This window comes from Poecilia mexicana, unplaced genomic scaffold, assembly GCF_051168715.1.
Source record: "Poecilia mexicana isolate PSO_F unplaced genomic scaffold, ASM5116871v1 scaffold_16, whole genome shotgun sequence".
Classification (NCBI taxonomy): domain Eukaryota; kingdom Metazoa; phylum Chordata; class Actinopteri; order Cyprinodontiformes; family Poeciliidae; genus Poecilia; species Poecilia mexicana.
The window spans coordinates 16,153,728-16,173,032 of record NW_028263385.1 but is presented as its reverse complement, the minus strand read 5'-3'; the positions used below and the strand labels follow the sequence as shown (position 1 = coordinate 16,173,032).

The 19,305-nt window shown below is 48.7% G+C and overlaps 1 protein-coding gene and 1 pseudogene across 2 annotated transcripts; both read left to right on the top strand.

Annotated features, from left to right (window-relative positions):
• The first annotated feature begins 12,812 nt into the window (after nt 1–12,812).
• On the top strand, nt 12,813–16,084 carry LOC148155033 (SUN domain-containing protein 3-like). Its single transcript, XM_088014105.1, has 7 exons — nt 12,813–12,882; nt 12,971–13,083; nt 13,217–13,390; nt 13,628–13,717; nt 14,159–14,197; nt 14,398–14,401; nt 15,760–16,084. The coding sequence occupies exons 1-7, from the start codon at nt 12,813–12,815 to the stop codon at nt 15,819–15,821; spliced, it is 552 nt and encodes a 183-aa protein (XP_087870231.1). The 3' UTR covers nt 15,822–16,084.
• Nucleotides 16,085–16,674: 590 nt separating this feature from the next.
• LOC148155032 (ribonuclease P protein subunit p38-like) lies at nt 16,675–18,701 on the top strand (annotated as a pseudogene). The gene is made up of 2 exons (XR_015765716.1): nt 16,675–16,787; nt 17,607–18,701. The product of XR_015765716.1 is annotated as a ribonuclease P protein subunit p38-like (transcript).
• The last annotated feature ends 604 nt before the right edge of the window (nt 18,702–19,305 follow it).

The window sequence follows — 19,305 nt, the reverse complement described above, 5'->3', positions numbered from 1 at the left end:
TGACCAGCGGGTGGTGTCGACATCTGGGTAGTGGGTGGTGTGTGGAGGCTGGTGTCGATTTCTAGGCTTCACCAGTGGTTGGTGTCAGAGCTTGCCCTGACCACTGGGAGGTGTCGACATCTGGGTAGTGGGTGGAGGCTGGTGTCGATTTCTAGGCTTCACCAGTGGTTGGTGTCAGAGCCTTGGCCTGAACAGGGGATGGTGGGTGGTGTCGACATCTGGCTAGTGGGTGGTGGGTGGGGACTGGTGTCGATTTCTGGTCTTCACCAGTTTTTGGTTTCAGAGCCTTGCCCTGACCAGGGGGTGGTGTCGACATCTGGGTAGTGGGTGGTGGGTGGAGGCTGGTGTCGATTTCTAGGCTTCACCAGTGGTTGGTGTCAGAGCCTTGGTCTGACCAGGGGGTGGTGTCGACATCTGGGTAGTGGGTGGAGGCTGGTGTCGATTTCTAGGCTTCACCAGTGGTTGGTGTCAGAGCCTTGCCCTGACCAGTGGGGGGTGTTGACATCTGGGTTGTGGGTGGTGGGTGGAGGCTGGTGTCGATTTCTAGGCTTCACCAGTGGTTGTGTCAGAGCCTTGGCCTGACCAGGGGGTGGTGTCGACATCTGGGTAGTGGGTGGTGGGTGGAGGCTGGTGTCGATTTCTAGGCTTCACCAGTGGTTGTGTCAGAGCCTTGGCCTGACCAGGGGGTGGTGTCGACATCTGGGTAGTGGGTGGAGGCTGGTGTCGATTTCTAGGCTTCACCAGTGGTTGGTGTCAGAGCCTTGCCCTGACCAGCGGGGGGTGTTGACATCTGGGCAGTGGGTGGAGGCTGGTGTCGATTTCTAGGCTTCACCAGTGGTTGGTGTCAGAGCCTTGGCCTGACCAGGCGGTGGTGTCGACATCTGGGTAGTGGGTGGTGTGTGGAGGCTGGTGTCGATTTCTAGGCTTCACCAGTGGTTGGTGTCAGAGCCTTGCCCTGACCACTAGGAGGTGTCGACATCTGGGTAGTGGGTGGAGGCTGGTGTCGATTTCTAGGCTTCACCAGTGGTTGGTGTCAGAGCCTTGCCCTGACCAGTGGGTGGTGTCGACATCTGGGCAGTGGGTGGTGTGTGGAGGCTGGTGTCGATTTCTAGGCTTCACCAGTGGTTGGTGTCAGAGCCTTGCCCTGACCAGTGGGGGGGTGTTGACATCTGGGTAGTGGGTGGTGGGTGGAGGCTGGTGTCGATTTCTAGGCTTCACCAGTGGTTGGTGTCAGAGCCTTGGCCTGAACAGGGGATGGTGGGTGGTGTCGACATCTGGGTAGTGGGTGGTGGGTGGGGACTGGTGTCGATTTCTGGTCTTCACCAGTGGTTGGTTTCAGAGCCTTGCCCTGACCAGGGGGTGGTGTCGACATCTGGGTAGTGGGTGGTGGGTGGAGGCTGGTGTCGATTTCTAGGCTTCACCAGTGGTTGGTGTCAAGAGCCTTGGTCTGACCAGGGGGTGGTGTCGACATCTGGGTAGTGGGTGGAGGCTGGTGTCGATTTCTAGGCTTCACCAGTGGTTGGTGTCAGAGCCTTGCCCTGACCAGTGGGGGGTGTTGACATCTGGGTAGTGGGTGGTGGGTGGAGGCTGGTGTCGATTTCTAGGCTTCACCAGTGGTTGGTGTCAGAGCCTTGGTCTGACCAGGGGGTGGTGTCGACATCTGGGTAGTGGGTGGTGTGTGGAGGCTGGTGTCGATTTCTAGGCTTCACCAGTGGTTGGTGTCAGAGCCTTGCCCTGACCACTAGGAGATGTCGACATCTGGGTAGTGGGTGGAGGCTGGTGTCGATTTCTAGGCTTCACCAGTGGTTGGTGTCAGAGCCTTGCCCTGACCAGTGGGGGGTGTTGACATCTGGGTAGTGGGTGGAGGCTGGTGTCGATTTCTAGGCTTCACCAGTGGTTGTGTCAGAGCCTTGGCCTGACCAGGGGGTGGTGTCGACATCTGGGTAGTGGGTGGTGGGTGGAGGCTGGTGTCGATTTCTAGGCTTCACCATTGGTTGTGTCAGAGCCTTGGCCTGACCAGGGGGTGGTGTCGACATCTGGGTAGTGGGTGGAGGCTGGTGTCGATTTCTAGGCTTCACCAGTGGTTGGTGTCAGAGCCTTGCCCTGACCAGTGGGGGGTGTTGACATCTGGGTAGTGGGTGGAGGCTGGTGTCGATTTCTAGGCTTCACCAGTGGTTGGTGTCAGAGCCTTGGCCTGACCAGGCGGTGGTGTCGACATCTGGGTAGTGGGTGGTGTGTGGAGGCTGGTGTCGATTTCTAGGCTTCACCAGTGGTTGGTGTCAGAGCCTTGCCCTGACCACTAGGAGGTGTCGACATCTGGGTAGTGGGTGGAGGCTGGTGTCGATTTCTACGCTTCACCAGTGGTTGGTGTCAGAGCCTTGCCCTGACCAGTGGGTGGTGTCGACATCTGGGCAGTGGGTGGTGGGTGGAGGCTGGTGTCGATTTCTAGGCTTCACCAGTGGTTGGTGTCAGAGCCTTGGTCTGACCAGGGGGTGGTGTCGACATCTGGGTATTGGGTGGAGGCTGGTGTCGATTTCTAGGCTTCACCAGTGGTTGGTGTCAGAGCCTTGCCCTGACCAGTGGGGGGTGTTGACATCTGGGTAGTGGGTGGAGGCTGGTGTCGATTTCTAGGCTTCACCAGTGGTTGGTGTCAGAGCCTTGCCCTGACCAGTGGGTGGTGTCGACATCTGGGCAGTGGGTGGTGTGTGGAGGCTGGTGTCGATTTCTAGGCTTCACCAGTGGTTGGTGTCAGAGCCTTGCCCTGACCAGTGGGGGGGTGTTGACATCTGGGTAGTGGGTGGTGGGTGGAGGCTGGTGTCGATTTCTAGGCTTCACCAGTGGTTGGTGTCAGAGCCTTGGCCTGAACAGGGGATGGTGGGTGGTGTCGACATCTGGGTAGTGGGTGGTGGGTGGGGACTGGTGTCGATTTCTGGTCTTCACCAGTGGTTGGTTTCAGAGCCTTGCCCTGACCAGGGGGTGGTGTCGACATCTGGGTAGTGGGTGGTGGGTGGAGGCTGGTGTCGATTTCTAGGCTTCACCAGTGGTTGGTGTCAGAGCCTTGGTCTGACCAGGGGGTGGTGTCGACATCTGGGTAGTGGGTGGAGGCTGGTGTCGATTTCTAGGCTTCACCAGTGGTTGGTGTCAGAGCCTTGCCCTGACCAGTGGGGGGTGTTGACATCTGGGTAGTGGGTGGTGGGTGGAGGCTGGTGTCGATTTCTAGGCTTCACCAGTGGTTGGTGTCAGAGCCTTGGCCTGACCAGGGGGTGGTGTCGACATCTGGGTAGTGGGTGGTGTGTGGAGGCTGGTGTCGATTTCTAGGCTTCACCAGTGGTTGGTGTCAGTGCCTTGCCCTGACCAGGGGGTGGTGTCGACATCTGGGTAGTGGGTGGGGACTGGTGTCGATTTCTGGGCTTCACCAGTGGTTTGTCTCAGAGCCTTGCCCTGACCCTGGGTAGTGGGTGTAGGCTGGTGTCGATTTCTAGGCTTCACCAGTGGTTGGTGTCAGAGCCTTGCCCTGACCAGCGGGTGGTGTCGACATCTGGGTAGTGGGTGGTGTGTGGAGGCTGGTGTCGATTTCTAGGCTTCACCAGTGGTTGGTGTCAGAGCTTGCCCTGACCACTGGGAGGTGTCGACATCTGGGTAGTGGGTGGAGGCTGGTGTCGATTTCTAGGCTTCACCAGTGGTTGGTGTCAGAGCCTTGGCCTGAACAGGGGATGGTGGGTGGTGTCGACATCTGGCTAGTGGGTGGTGGGTGGGGACTGGTGTCGATTTCTGGTCTTCACCAGTTTTTGGTTTCAGAGCCTTGCCCTGACCAGGGGGTGGTGTCGACATCTGGGTAGTGGGTGGTGGGTGGAGGCTGGTGTCGATTTCTAGGCTTCACCAGTGGTTGGTGTCAGAGCCTTGGTCTGACCAGGGGGTGGTGTCGACATCTGGGTAGTGGGTGGAGGCTGGTGTCGATTTCTAGGCTTCACCAGTGGTTGGTGTCAGAGCCTTGCCCTGACCAGTGGGGGGTGTTGACATCTGGGTTGTGGGTGGTGGGTGGAGGCTGGTGTCGATTTCTAGGCTTCACCAGTGGTTGTGTCAGAGCCTTGGCCTGACCAGGGGGTGGTGTCGACATCTGGGTAGTGGGTGGAGGCTGGTGTCGATTTCTAGGCTTCACCAGTGGTTGGTGTCAGAGCCTTGCCCTGACCAGTGGGGGGTGTTGACATCTGGGCAGTGGGTGGAGGCTGGTGTCGATTTCTAGGCTTCACCAGTGGTTGGTGTCAGAGCCTTGGCCTGACCAGGCGGTGGTGTCGACATCTGGGTAGTGGGTGGTGTGTGGAGGCTGGTGTCGATTTCTAGGCTTCACCAGTGGTTGGTGTCAGAGCCTTGCCCTGACCACTAGGAGGTGTCGACATCTGGGTAGTGGGTGGAGGCTGGTGTCGATTTCTAGGCTTCACCAGTGGTTGGTGTCAGAGCCTTGCCCTGACCAGTGGGTGGTGTCGACATCTGGGCAGTGGGTGGTGTGTGGAGGCTGGTGTCGATTTCTAGGCTTCACCAGTGGTTGGTGTCAGAGCCTTGCCCTGACCAGTGGGGGGGTGTTGACATCTGGGTAGTGGGTGGTGGGTGGAGGCTGGTGTCGATTTCTAGGCTTCACCAGTGGTTGGTGTCAGAGCCTTGGCCTGAACAGGGGATGGTGGGTGGTGTCGACATCTGGGTAGTGGGTGGTGGGTGGGGACTGGTGTCGATTTCTGGTCTTCACCAGTGGTTGGTTTCAGAGCCTTGCCCTGACCAGGGGGTGGTGTCGACATCTGGGTAGTGGGTGGTGGGTGGAGGCTGGTGTCGATTTCTAGGCTTCACCAGTGGTTGGTGTCAAGAGCCTTGGTCTGACCAGGGGGTGGTGTCGACATCTGGGTAGTGGGTGGAGGCTGGTGTCGATTTCTAGGCTTCACCAGTGGTTGGTGTCAGAGCCTTGCCCTGACCAGGGGTGGGGTGTCGACATCTGGGTAGTGGGTGGTGGGTGGGGGCTGGTGTCGATTTCTGGGCTTCACCAGTGGTTGGTGTCAGAGCCTTGCCCTGACCAGGGGTGGGGTGTCGACATCTGGGTAGTGGGTGGTGGGTGGGGACTGGTGTTGATTTCTGGTCTTCACCAGTGGTTGGTGTTAGAGCCTTGCCCTGACCAGTGGGTGGTGGGTCGTGTCGACATCTAGGTAGTGGGTGGTGGGTGCGGGCTGGTGTTGATTTCTGGGCTTCACCAGTGGTTGGTGTCAGAGCCTTGCCCTGACCAGTGGGTGGTGTCGACATCTGGGCAGTGGGTGGTGGGTGGAGGCTGGTGTCGATTTCTAGGCTTCACCAGTGGTTGGTGTCAGAGCCTTGGTCTGACCAGGGGGTGGTGTCGACATCTGGGTATTGGGTGGAGGCTGGTGTCGATTTCTAGGCTTCACCAGTGGTTGGTGTCAGAGCCTTGCCCTGACCAGTGGGGGGTGTTGACATCTGGGTAGTGGGTGGAGGCTGGTGTCGATTTCTAGGCTTCACCAGTGGTTGGTGTCAGAGCCTTGCCCTGACCAGTGGGTGGTGTCGACATCTGGGCAGTGGGTGGTGTGTGGAGGCTGGTGTCGATTTCTAGGCTTCACCAGTGGTTGGTGTCAGAGCCTTGCCCTGACCAGTGGGGGGGTGTTGACATCTGGGTAGTGGGTGGTGGGTGGAGGCTGGTGTCGATTTCTAGGCTTCACCAGTGGTTGGTGTCAGAGCCTTGGCCTGAACAGGGGATGGTGGGTGGTGTCGACATCTGGGTAGTGGGTGGTGGGTGGGGACTGGTGTCGATTTCTGGTCTTCACCAGTGGTTGGTTTCAGAGCCTTGCCCTGACCAGGGGGTGGTGTCGACATCTGGGTAGTGGGTGGTGGGTGGAGGCTGGTGTCGATTTCTAGGCTTCACCAGTGGTTGGTGTCAGAGCCTTGGTCTGACCAGGGGGTGGTGTCGACATCTGGGTAGTGGGTGGAGGCTGGTGTCGATTTCTAGGCTTCACCAGTGGTTGGTGTCAGAGCCTTGCCCTGACCAGTGGGGGGTGTTGACATCTGGGTAGTGGGTGGTGGGTGGAGGCTGGTGTCGATTTCTAGGCTTCACCAGTGGTTGGTGTCAGAGCCTTGGCCTGACCAGGGGGTGGTGTCGACATCTGGGTAGTGGGTGGTGTGTGGAGGCTGGTGTCGATTTCTAGGCTTCACCAGTGGTTGGTGTCAGTGCCTTGCCCTGACCAGGGGGTGGTGTCGACATCTGGGTAGTGGGTGGGGACTGGTGTCGATTTCTGGGCTTCACCAGTGGTTTGTCTCAGAGCCTTGCCCTGACCCTGGGTAGTGGGTGTAGGCTGGTGTCGATTTCTAGGCTTCACCAGTGGTTGGTGTCAGAGCCTTGCCCTGACCAGCGGGTGGTGTCGACATCTGGGTAGTGGGTGGTGTGTGGAGGCTGGTGTCGATTTCTAGGCTTCACCAGTGGTTGGTGTCAGAGCTTGCCCTGACCACTGGGAGGTGTCGACATCTGGGTAGTGGGTGGAGGCTGGTGTCGATTTCTAGGCTTCACCAGTGGTTGGTGTCAGAGCCTTGGCCTGAACAGGGGATGGTGGGTGGTGTCGACATCTGGCTAGTGGGTGGTGGGTGGGGACTGGTGTCGATTTCTGGTCTTCACCAGTTTTTGGTTTCAGAGCCTTGCCCTGACCAGGGGGTGGTGTCGACATCTGGGTAGTGGGTGGTGGGTGGAGGCTGGTGTCGATTTCTAGGCTTCACCAGTGGTTGGTGTCAGAGCCTTGGTCTGACCAGGGGGTGGTGTCGACATCTGGGTAGTGGGTGGAGGCTGGTGTCGATTTCTAGGCTTCACCAGTGGTTGGTGTCAGAGCCTTGCCCTGACCAGTGGGGGGTGTTGACATCTGGGTTGTGGGTGGTGGGTGGAGGCTGGTGTCGATTTCTAGGCTTCACCAGTGGTTGTGTCAGAGCCTTGGCCTGACCAGGGGGTGGTGTCGACATCTGGGTAGTGGGTGGTGGGTGGAGGCTGGTGTCGATTTCTAGGCTTCACCAGTGGTTGTGTCAGAGCCTTGGCCTGACCAGGGGGTGGTGTCGACATCTGGGTAGTGGGTGGAGGCTGGTGTCGATTTCTAGGCTTCACCAGTGGTTGGTGTCAGAGCCTTGCCCTGACCAGTGGGGGGTGTTGACATCTGGGCAGTGGGTGGAGGCTGGTGTCGATTTCTAGGCTTCACCAGTGGTTGGTGTCAGAGCCTTGGCCTGACCAGGCGGTGGTGTCGACATCTGGGTAGTGGGTGGTGTGTGGAGGCTGGTGTCGATTTCTAGGCTTCACCAGTGGTTGGTGTCAGAGCCTTGCCCTGACCAGTGGGGGGTGTTGACATCTGGGTAGTGGGTGGAGGCTGGTGTCGATTTCTAGGCTTCACCAGTGGTTGGTGTCAGAGCCTTGCCCTGACCAGTGGGTGGTGTCGACATCTGGGCAGTGGGTGGTGTGTGGAGGCTGGTGTCGATTTCTAGGCTTCACCAGTGGTTGGTGTCAGAGCCTTGCCCTGACCAGTGGGGGGGTGTTGACATCTGGGTAGTGGGTGGTGGGTGGAGGCTGGTGTCGATTTCTAGGCTTCACCAGTGGTTGGTGTCAGAGCCTTGGCCTGAACAGGGGATGGTGGGTGGTGTCGACATCTGGGTAGTGGGTGGTGGGTGGGGACTGGTGTCGATTTCTGGTCTTCACCAGTGGTTGGTTTCAGAGCCTTGCCCTGACCAGGGGGTGGTGTCGACATCTGGGTAGTGGGTGGTGGGTGGAGGCTGGTGTCGATTTCTAGGCTTCACCAGTGGTTGGTGTCAAGAGCCTTGGTCTGACCAGGGGGTGGTGTCGACATCTGGGTAGTGGGTGGAGGCTGGTGTCGATTTCTAGGCTTCACCAGTGGTTGGTGTCAGAGCCTTGCCCTGACCAGGGGTGGGGTGTCGACATCTGGGTAGTGGGTGGTGGGTGGGGGCTGGTGTCGATTTCTGGGCTTCACCAGTGGTTGGTGTCAGAGCCTTGCCCTGACCAGGGGTGGGGTGTCGACATCTGGGTAGTGGGTGGTGGGTGGGGACTGGTGTTGATTTCTGGTCTTCACCAGTGGTTGGTGTTAGAGCCTTGCCCTGACCAGTGGGTGGTGGGTCGTGTCGACATCTAGGTAGTGGGTGGTGGGTGCGGGCTGGTGTTGATTTCTGGGCTTCACCAGTGGTTGGTGTCAGAGCCTTGGCCTGACCAGGGGGTGCTGGGTGGTGTCTACATCTGGGTAGTGGGTGGTGGGTGGGGACTGGTGTCGATTTCTGGTCTTCACCAGTGGTTGGTTTCAGAGCCTTGCCCTGACCAGGGGGTGGTGTCGACATCTGGGTAGTGGGTGGTGGGTGGGGGCTGGTGTCGATTTCTGTGCTTCACCAGTGGTTGGTGTCAGAGCCTTGGCCTGATCAGTGGGTGGTGTCGACATCTAGGTAGTGGGTGGGGGCTGGTGTCGATTTCTGGTCTTCACCAGTGGTTGGTGTCAGAGCCTTGGCCTGACCAGTGTGTGGTGGGTGGTGTCGACATCTGGGTAGTGGGTGGTGGGTGGGGACTGGTGTCGATTTCTGGTCTTCACCAGTGGTTGGTGTCAGAGCCTTGCCCTGACCAGTGGGTGGTGTCGACATCTGGGTAGTGGCTGGTGGGTGGGGGCTGGTGTCGATTTCTGGGCTTCACCAGTGGTTTGACTCAGAGCCTTGCCCTGACCCTGGGTAGTGGGTGGTTGGTGCGGGCTGGTGTTGATTTCTGGGCTTCACCAGTGGTTGGTGTCAGAGCCTTGGCCTGACCAGTGGGAGGTCTCGACATCTGGGTAGTGGGTGGGGACTGTTGTCGATTTCTGGGCTTCACCAGTGGTTTGACTCAGAACCTTGCCCTGACCCTGTCGACATGTGGGTAGTAACAATATACAGTAATCGTATTTATTTATTGCAGTCGAGTTCAACAACAAGCTTGCTAAGATTACATAAAACTTCACTAACACAAATTAATTTAACATCGATAGCGTTTAGCAACTTAACTTACCTCAATATGTTTTTTCAAATTTGATGGTGAATTTTTGAAAGATAGAATTTCATGCTTTCGGGGAAGGCAAAGGCAGCATTGGAATCTCCAGGAAGCGTTTTTTGACCCAGTTATTTCAAAGAAATCTTTTAAATAAGGCCATGGGTGGGGCAGGTCTTCTGGAGGATGACTATCCTTGGACTCCATTCTGGGAGTTAATGATTCTGCAGGTCCTGCGTACTCTGCTGCTCTTCTTGAGGGAGGGCCTAATGGTTATTTCCCGCTTTGGATTGGTTCAGCGGACTGATTCTGCTCTCGCCATTGGATACTTTCAAACTAACGAACAAATCAAAAAACCGAAATGCGTCTTGGATGTAACGAGTAACGAAACGCTGTATACAAATGTAGTGAAGTAGAAAGTACAGATACTTACTGTTAAATGTAGTGGAGTAAAAGTAGAAAGTATCCATTATTAAATCTACTTAAGTAAAGTACAGATACACGAAAATTGTACTTAAGTACAGTAACGAAGTACTTGTACTTCGTTACTTCCCACCACTGATCAATAGTGTTTAAATGCGCATGTGCCAAGACAGGGTGCCCTCAGAAAGGTTGAATAGTATGAGCAGATCGGGATGATTTGCAATTAAAGACCTTTAAAAACCGATCTTATTTTAAATTTGGTAACTTAAATACAACATAAGCTAAAAGTAGTTAAATATTTTAATTATTTAAAACATTTAACTATTTTCTATACAGAAAAAAATGCATATCTTAATTCTACACTCGTATTTATAACTGAAACATAACAAAAAATACGTTACTAGTTAATCTTCGTACACTCTAAACGTTTTTGTAACTGAAATATAACGGAAAGAAAGAATATATTACATATATATATTTATGTAATATATAATCTTGAAGCTATACTCGAAGATTATCTGCACTGCTCCATGTTTTACCAACCAAAGAAAAAAACAACACAAGTTCAAGTGTCTTTAAAACACATAAATACTTACAAAGATGACAATTTTCTAAAGGACAAAAGAATACGTGCGCTCAGAATCTTTACTTTCCCTTAACTGCCTGAATTCTTGTTGGCATGGTAACAGGAGGGAAATGTGTCGAAGATAGTTTGTTGCTTAGATTGCTCACTCGGTAATGTTCCTGCAAATATAAAGACCGTTTGTAATACATATGCCACACTCTGATCTAATTTCAAACTCATCATTGTTTGCTTCAGCTAGATCATTTGTGCTGCTGTCGTTTTAAAGATATTAAAGCTATTAAGAAATATTTCCAGAAGTCACAAAAGGTCAACCAGCCCCTCCCACCTTCTGCAAATCAGAGAAAATTGATTTGGCTGCATTTCTGCTGGTTTGTGCAACAAATTTTGTTTGTGCTGCTTTAGCTTTGAAAATATTAAAGAAAGTTTAAAGGTCAAAAGGTCAACCAGGTACCCTCCTCCTCACTTTTACAAAGTCAAAATAACCAAATGTAGTCAAGTTGATTGACACCAAATTTGTCTGATTTGCAGAAGATGGGTGGAGTTGGTTGACCTTTCGTCACTTTTGGAAACATTTCTTAATATCTTTAAAATGATAGCAACACAAATGAACAATTTTGCTGCACAAACCAGTACTGTTGAGAATGAAAACGATCAGGATTTTCATTCTCAACAGCACAAAAGTAGCACAAATTTTTGACACCGTTTTTGTCTGATTTGAAGAAAGATACATTCATTTGACAATATAAGAGATGAATTCATTGTTGCTGAAAGATTATCTAAAATTAGTTTTTAAACAGTCTCTAGAAGTCCAGTAGTTAATTACATGCGGAACTGTCCTGCTTAATATTGTGATATCACATAGGCTGATGTGTCATCAAAGGCTTTTGGAACTTCTGTCAATAAGAGAGCAGTTCTACGCAGAATTATCACATTTGTGTCAGTTCAGTGCAAGATACAAATCGCTCAACATGGAGAGACACAGTGAAAGTAAGTATTTTTGTTTTTTAACTTAGTAAGACAAAGAAAACAGATGTAATTTTTGTGTTTATCTTTTGAAGAAATTGTGACAGCAATGTTAGAGATAGTTTACCCATTACAGGCTGTGAATAATCTGTTTTTTAGCTCCACATCAAATTATTTTAGTTACTTTTGAGTCTCTATTACTCGTGTCCTTGGGTCACATTCACAAATTTTTTCCCATCAATTGGCACAATCTGCAGTGCTCTAAAATGTTTTTCTGCCTATGTAAGTCACGTAACATGAGTGTCCCAACTCTAAGAAACCATAACACACAAATGCACCTCAGGAATTGATGAGGTGAATCAACGAAAATGCAAAAACTCATTTTCTGTTTAAGGCTGTGAATAATCTGTTTTTGAGCTCAACATCAAATCATTTTAGCAACTTTTGAGGCAAATATCAAGTGTCAGTTGTGCTTCTCGCACTTTTCTTGTATATTGACAACTTCATTGAGTAAACATAAAAATGGTATCAAAACATTTTTTTAACATTGTTAAATTTAACAATTTAACATTTTGCTAAATTGCAATGCTTAAGGACTTCAACACTTGAATATTGATTTTACTTTCACTCAAGGCACAAACAAAATATTGTGAAAACCCTAATTTAAATAATTAACCTTAGACAAGTGAACATGCTTTCCAAAATACTTATACTTAACATTTTTTTCTTTGCAATTAGTGAACAAACCGAATAAAACACATTACATAGCTTCAAAATCACAAACTTCTGGAAGTCTGGGGGAAACTAATCTGTTCCACAGATTAACCTGGCAATACACAATATATATAGATAGATAGGTAGATAGATAGATAGATAGATAGATATCCATCCATCCATCCATCCATCCATCCATCCATCCATCCATCCATCCATCCATCCATCCATCCATCCATCCATCCATCCGTGTGTATTTAAAATGCTTTGTGACAGTCAGCGATCCCTCTTCCATGACTTTGTTGTTTCTCTTTTTGTGCAGCTACGCTGAAACGAAGCCTTCGTTTAGCAAATAATGGATACTACGACTCGAATGGGGAACCAACAATCTCATACCGAGAGACGAGAGTCAGGTATTTTATATATCCATCCATCCATTTTCTTTACACCCTTGTCCTGTAGTGGCGTCGGGAGGGTATATTATATAAGCATTTTTTTTAGCTATTATGTTTAACAGTCATCCGCTGATCAATGTACACATTTAAACACTTGTATTTTTTCCATCTTGGGCCAGGGGGACGCAAAGAAGACGTTTAGTAAGAAGGGGACAAATAGATGGATACAGTTTGGACAGCTACCAGGATAAGGATATGCTTTTCAATATAAAAGAGGAGAATGTCACTCTGATGCAACGTCATAGGATCATCTGTTTCATTTTGCTCCTTTTTGGTAAATACTCTCCTTCCACAAAAAGCAACTTGAAATTGTTGTAGAAAGTCTGTATTTTTTATGCTATGTCACTGACTGTCATCTTCTGCTCATGTTCATCAGGATGTAGCTGCCTATTTTCTGCTCAGCACTTGCGATCTTCCGAGTCATTTGTTACTCTAACTACAGTGGACACTACAGCTACAGAGGACACTACAGTAGACATGGTAGGTTTTCTCTTCCAAATATTAACTCTGATTTAAATATCCTGAACAAACTTGAGATCAAGCTGTTAATTTCAACGTTTTGACAATCTTTCAGTCTCTAGATAAGAATCCAGAAAAGATACCAGAGCCTTTCCACGAAGATTTGCAGGAGATGAAGAAGGAGATGAAAAAGAAATTCAACTACCTTCTGCCACCAGCGGATCTTTGGCCAAACTTTGCTCTGGAGTCTCAAGGTGAGCTTTTAGAAATAAGATCATAAACCAGATTGCAGATTTTCAGTGTTAACGTTTCTTGACTCAGTATTTCTGTTTTTTTGTGCAGGTGCAAAACTTGTTCCACAGATGACTTCAGCAACATTTCACAACAACAGAACATGTAGATTGTTTGGGATATATTTTCAACAACAACCCTTAGGCCCAAGCATAGCCATTCAGGTCTGAGCAACACTCAGAACATTAAATGAATATTATGCAAAGTGGTATTTCTGTTTGATAAAATATTAGGGTTTATGATTTTCTTTTCTAATTAGTCTTGACACCTAAACTTTGTTTTGTACTCTGTCTTCAGGGAAGAAATCATCTGAGTCCTGGACAATGTTGGGCCTTTGCAGGCTTCCCAGGACGATTATCCATCAAACTGTCCCACAGAATCACCGTTACTCACGTGTCCCTGGGTCACATTCCTAAGAGTATATCCCCGACTTTCACAGTCTCCAGTGCTCCGAAGGAATTTTCTGTCTATGTAAGTCAAGCAACATCACATGTATCATATATGTGTCCACCTATACTGTGGAAGAAGGGGCTTTAAATGTGTTAGCAATGATTTAGTATGACATCACTTGATCACATCCAAACTTTCTGTGTGCACAAATGAATTTTCTGCTTATCTCAGGGTGTGATATGGTTTTAGATACACCAACTAACTTTCACATATATAGAAAGAACAAGATAATGAACTGGATTTCTATCTAATTTTCAGGGAAAGAAGCATTTACACGATCAGGAGAGTTTATTGGGAACTTTTCAATATGAGGAAGATGGCGACAGCTTACAGACCTTCAAACTTCCTGTAAATATGTCAAATTAATATTTTATTAACCAAATACAACAGTTCTTACAGAAGCCCAGAATGACTGACCCTGTTATAAATATTGGTAATTGTTCCTAACATACAACCATAAGGTTCTTCACACCAACTTTTATTATGTCTTATAACAAAATCTATCAATCTGTTATCACAAAACAGTTATTTTTGTTGTATCACGATAAGAAACAAATCAAAATAAACCTCCAGTTTTACTAGATAACATTTTGTTTTCTGGTTAGAAAGATATTAGTATAATTCCATGGCATCTTGAAAAAATCTATGCAAAATATATTTACAACAAGGACAGTTGAACTGGTCTTCCATACAATTTAAGCAGATCTCCTTTGTTTCCATTGTCTTGTCTATTTGTAGCTATGGATTATCAATATAACCCTCCTAATTTGCATCTTTTTTGGCTCACAGGAAGAAAACATGGACTCCTTCAGCTACATCAGTCTAAAGGTGAAAAACAATTGGGGTCAACTGGACTACACATGCCTCTATAATTTTAGAGTGCATGGGGTAGTTGAAACATGAAGTGGTGACTGGTGTCACAGCCTTGGCCTCGCCAGTGGGTGGTGAGTGGTGTCGACGTCTGGGTAGTGGGTGGTGGGTGGGGGCTGGTGTCGATTTTTGGGCTTCACCAGTGGTTGGTGTCAGAGCCTTGTCCTGACCAGTGGGTGGTGTCGACATCTGGGTAATGGGTGGTGGGTGGGGGCTGGTGTCGATTTCTGGGCTTCACCAGTGGTTTGTGTCAGCCTTGCCCTGACCAGTGGGTGGTGTCGACATCTGGGTAGTGGGTGGTGGGTGGGGGCTGGTGTCGATTTCTGGGCTTCACCAGTGGTTGGTGTCAGAGCCTTGGCCTGACCAGGAGGTGGTGGGTGTTGTCGACATCTGGGTAGTGGGTGGTGGGTGGAGTCTGGTGTCAATTTCTGGGCTTCACCAGTGGCTGGTGTCAGAGGCTTGGCCTGACCAGTGGGTGGTGGGTGGTGAGTGGTGGCTGGTGTCAATGTCTGAGCCCCCCTATTGGCAGGTGTCAGAGCCTTGGCCTGACCAGTGGGTGGTGGGCGGTGGGTGGTGTCGAGGTCTGGGTTGTGGGTGGTGGCTGGTGTCGATTTCTGGGCCTCGCCAGTCGCTGGTGTCAGAGCCTTGCCCTGACCAGTGGGTGGTGGGTGGCTGCTGGTGTCGATGCCTGGGCTTCACCAGTGGTTGGTGTCAGAGCCTTGGCCTGACCAGTGGGTGGTGGGTAGTGTCGATGCCTGGGCTTCACCAGTGGTTGGTCTCAGAACCTTGGCCTCACCAGTGGGTGGTGGGTGGTGGCTGGTGTCGATTTTTGGGCTTCACCAGTGGCTTATCTCAGAGCTGTGGCCTGACCGGTGGGTGGTGGGTGGTGTCAACGTCTGGGTAGTGGGTGGTGGGTGGGGGCTGGTGTTGATTTCTGGGCTTCACCAGTAGTTGGTGTCAGAGCCTTGGCCTGACCAGTGGTTGGTGGGTGGTGGGTGGTGGATGGGGGCTGGTGTCGATTTCTGGGCTTCACCAGTGGCTGGTGTCAGAGGCTTGGCCTGACCAGTGGGTGATGGGCGGTGGGTGGTGGGTGGTGAGTGGTGTCGAGGTCTGGGTTGTGGGTGGGGGCTGGTGTCGATTTCTGGGCCTCGCCAGTGGTTGGTGTCAGAGTCTTGGCCTGACCAGTGGGTGGTGGGTGGTGGGTCGTGATATCGGTGACTGGGTTTCGCCAGTGGCTTCTGACTAGTGTCAGAGCCTGGACCTCGCTATTGGCTGGTGGCTACATTCAGGACTGACTCCAATGAAAAGTAGTTTCTTTTACTAGCTCACATTGTTTGGGGACCATGTACACTAACAACAGTTTCCTACTTTTTATTCTTTCTAATATTTGTAATGTAAACTTATGTTGTAACTAACTGTGTTTTTCTTATTTCAGAGATTCAGTTCCAGCTTTATTTTAATGTGTTTCTTTTTATTTGTTTGTTTGTTTGTTTGTTTTATTTTTGCCCTCTTGAAACCAGCCAGCCTCGGCAGATGGCTGCTCATCCTGAGCCTGGTTCTGCTGGAGGTTTCTTCCTTTTAAAGGGAGTTATCCTCTCCACTGTTGCCTTGTGCTTGCTCAGGATGGGGGATCCCTTGGTTTAAACATCCATCGCGATCTGCTGGTGACCCCTCCGCAGAATCGCCACCTTAACGTGGTGGAGGGGTTTGAGTATCCCAATGACCCAGATGGAGATTTTGTCTTGGGGTTCAGCCAGTAGCGAGGCTTCCCAGGGCAGGTTGCCATTGGGGAGAGATCAGACTAAGAGCGATTCAAGATTTTCAGTGAAGGACTACCAAAGGTATTAGGCGGATAGGAAATGGACAGGATCGCATATTTCTTCCTGTAAGTTCTTTGAGATTTTTCTTATACTTCCTTACTTAGATATTTTGTCTGTATGGAGGCCGTGTGTGTGTTTGATCTTGGCAGTTTAGAAAACCTGCATGGTAAGTCTGACTAACTTGCAGTACAATCTTGATAAAACCTATCAAGATTGCAGGTTATCTATCAAGATCCTGATAGGTTTGCAGTGCAGATAAAACCTGCACTGCACTGAAGGTTTTATCTGCAGTTTCCAAGTTAGTGCACTGCTCTGCTATGCATTGCTATTGCTGGCCCCAGCTAGAAAATTTCTGTAGAAATTTAAACAGGGCGTGCCAATGTGTGCCCCTTGGTTGGAACTCTGATAAAAATAGCTAAAATAATTATTTTATGGAAAAGGCTAATATTAATGCACCTCTTCTCCCACCAAATAGGAATCTTGCAAACAGCAAAAATAATTGCTGCCCCAGTTTATTTGATTTGGTGTGTAAAACCAGTTTTGTCTGCTCGTCTTATCAGTAATTGTCATGTTGCCTCCTTAACGCTAGTGGGCGCTGTTTCTGAATGCAAACTTTTCAATTCAAACAAGATGGCAGCGGCCTGTGAGCCCTGTGCAGGACTGAAGACACGAATCCAACATTAAAAAAAATAAAGATAAACTAAGCGTGACGGCATTGTTAAATGCAGGTATGTTTAAAACAGTAAAATACTTATTTTATGTATTTTATATCGTCAACGTGTGAACGTGGACAGCGAAAGGTAACGTCAGTTTATTTAAATCAGAAATGTGTCGATATAAACCTATTTTAAAACCGTCTCAGAATTGCAGCTTCTGGAGCCTGCAGTAACAAACCCAACAAAGACAATAGGGCATTTTCATAACGATAAATTGTATATTTTGTTCCTACACAGGATTAGTAACGAAGTAACGTTTAATACAGAACTGTTTGAACAATCATTTCATATAAAATAACTGATGGTTTTCTCAATAATAGCTGTCAGCCTGCAGTTACAAAACCCAAGAAAGGAATATGAAGCAATTTTCTTTATAACGATAAACTGGATTTTATTTTGTTCTGTTCAGGCATGTGGCATTTAAGTTGAAGTTTCAGAGAAATATTTATGAAGAAATATAGACTTTTATATACGCTTTATATATATATATATATATATATATATATATATAAACTTAATGAGTTTTAATGACTTCTGGTGCAAAAGAAGCCTCATTTTGAAACAAAGGACAGGCTCATTCATCAAATTTGTGTTACTGTCATAGTATCAGAGAAGATTATGCAGGTTGAGGAAAGGATGGATTAATTTAATTCGGAGCAAATTAGTAATGCTTGATCCATTCTACTCTCACTGATGTAGAAAAATAAGACGGAAATATACTTAGGAATCCAGACACGGCCTCAAAGACATTACATAAAGATCTTGGTGAGGAATGTTGCTGAAAATATAGAGAAATTTCTTTAAGTTGATTTTTCTTGTTTTGTGATCTAGATGAGCCATGACAGCTGCAGGAAAACCATCTAAGAAAGATCTCAAAAAGCATATCCAAAGTAAGGCCTCCTTCACATCACCCTTCAGTTCAAAATGGAGCCCACTTTTACCGAAGGACAAGGATTTCATCCTGAGAACTTTAAAGGACAAAATAATCGCCACAGGCCTGGAGAAGAGGTGAAAATGCCTCGTCAGTGGAGGAAAAAGAAGGAGAATAAACCAAATGCTGCTGCAGCTCCTGTTCCCCAGATGGGAGAGGAGGCGCAAGGGTCCAACCCGACCAGAAACGGCTGGACAGACTCGGTGGCCAGACGGCAGCTGGCCATCGGCATCAACGAGGTCACCAAGGCACTAGAGAGGAACCAGCTCCAGCTGCTGCTTGTTTGTAAGTCCGTCAGACCGCAGCTCATGACGAACCACCTGATCGCTCTGAGCGCAACGAGAGGCGTGCCGGCCTGCCAGGTGCCCCGCATGAGCGAGACTGTGGCGGCGCACCTGGGGCTCAAAAGCCTCCTCGCTCTGGGGTTCAGACGGTGTTCTTCTGAAGACAAGGAGATGTTCAGGGACACGGTGGATGCCATTAAACCCAGAGTGCCTTCACTGGAAGTTGATTGGCTGACAGATGAAGCAGCTGCAGTGCCAGTTGAACTCACGGCCGACCTGGAGAAGGGAGAGGAGCAGACGGAGGAGGCGAAGGAGGAGGAAGGAGGGAGAAGAACACAAAAACGGAAGCTGGAGATTGAATCTGAAATCACAGACTCTGCCTTGTCCTGTGCTCTGCGGCCTCTGAAAGTAAAGAGAATTGTTCCAAACCCTGCTAAGAAAAGAAGAACAAAACTGAAGAAACAGAAATGACTTTCACCTGTTGCTTCTGTTTTATTTTGTTTGCGTAATGTTGAAACTTTGACAGCCATCAAAACAGCTTTAACCGTATCAGTTTTGATGAATTGATCTGATCTTTTTACTGTTTTGTGATAAAACATTATGGTTTGCAGCTGTAAAGCTACGACATTTCTTCTTTTATGAACCTTGTTTATAATGCTTAAAAGTTGTTCTGCAAAATCTAATAAAATACAATTCTGTTCAAGTTAAGAACGGATGCATTGTGTTTTATTTCTAAAGTTTTCTTCCATGTGTTGAAATGTGTGTATTAGAGTTAAAAAAAAGTATGTTTATGAATATATGTAAATGAATTTATTACATATTGCCAATAATGAAGTGCTTAGTTATGCAATAGTCATTATTTAACCATAAATGTGCTGATGGTACCAGATATCCACATGGTGTTTTTAATCTGCTATGCAAACGTTTCTATAAAACTAAAACTCACTTTATGCTGAATTTGTCACCAAGAGAAGATTTTCATGTTCTGTATTGTCGTTTTTAAAGTTATAATAATAATTGCGACTCGCAGGCATCAGAATGTGCCAGTCTGCCAATACATACTAACACCAGGTTATTAATTTGAATTTGTACCTCTTGTGAGGTCATCAGTCCAAATGTACACAGAACAGACTTAGCATGTTGATTTTTCTTTACGTTTTTGAAAACATCTTGTTAATTTCTTCAGTGGAAATCAAAACTTCATTAGTAGAGGAAAGAGAAAAAAAGAAACGCCTAACAGGAGGACATCTTTAAAATAAATCTCAGCAACGACAGAAAAAAGAAGTTGCGTCTCAGCCATGATTCCTTTTTAAAG

Coding starts and splice junctions, on each gene's coding strand:
- LOC148155033 (XM_088014105.1), top strand. CDS start 12,813: ATGAAAAAGAAATTCAACTACCTTCTGCCACCAGCGGATCTTTGGCCA. Junction 12,883..12,970: donor CTTTGCTCTGGAGTCTCAAG/GTGAGCTTTTAG, acceptor TTTTTTGTGCAG/GTGCAAAACTTGTTCCACAG. Junction 13,391..13,627: donor CGAAGGAATTTTCTGTCTAT/GTAAGTCAAGCA, acceptor TCTAATTTTCAG/GGAAAGAAGCATTTACACGA.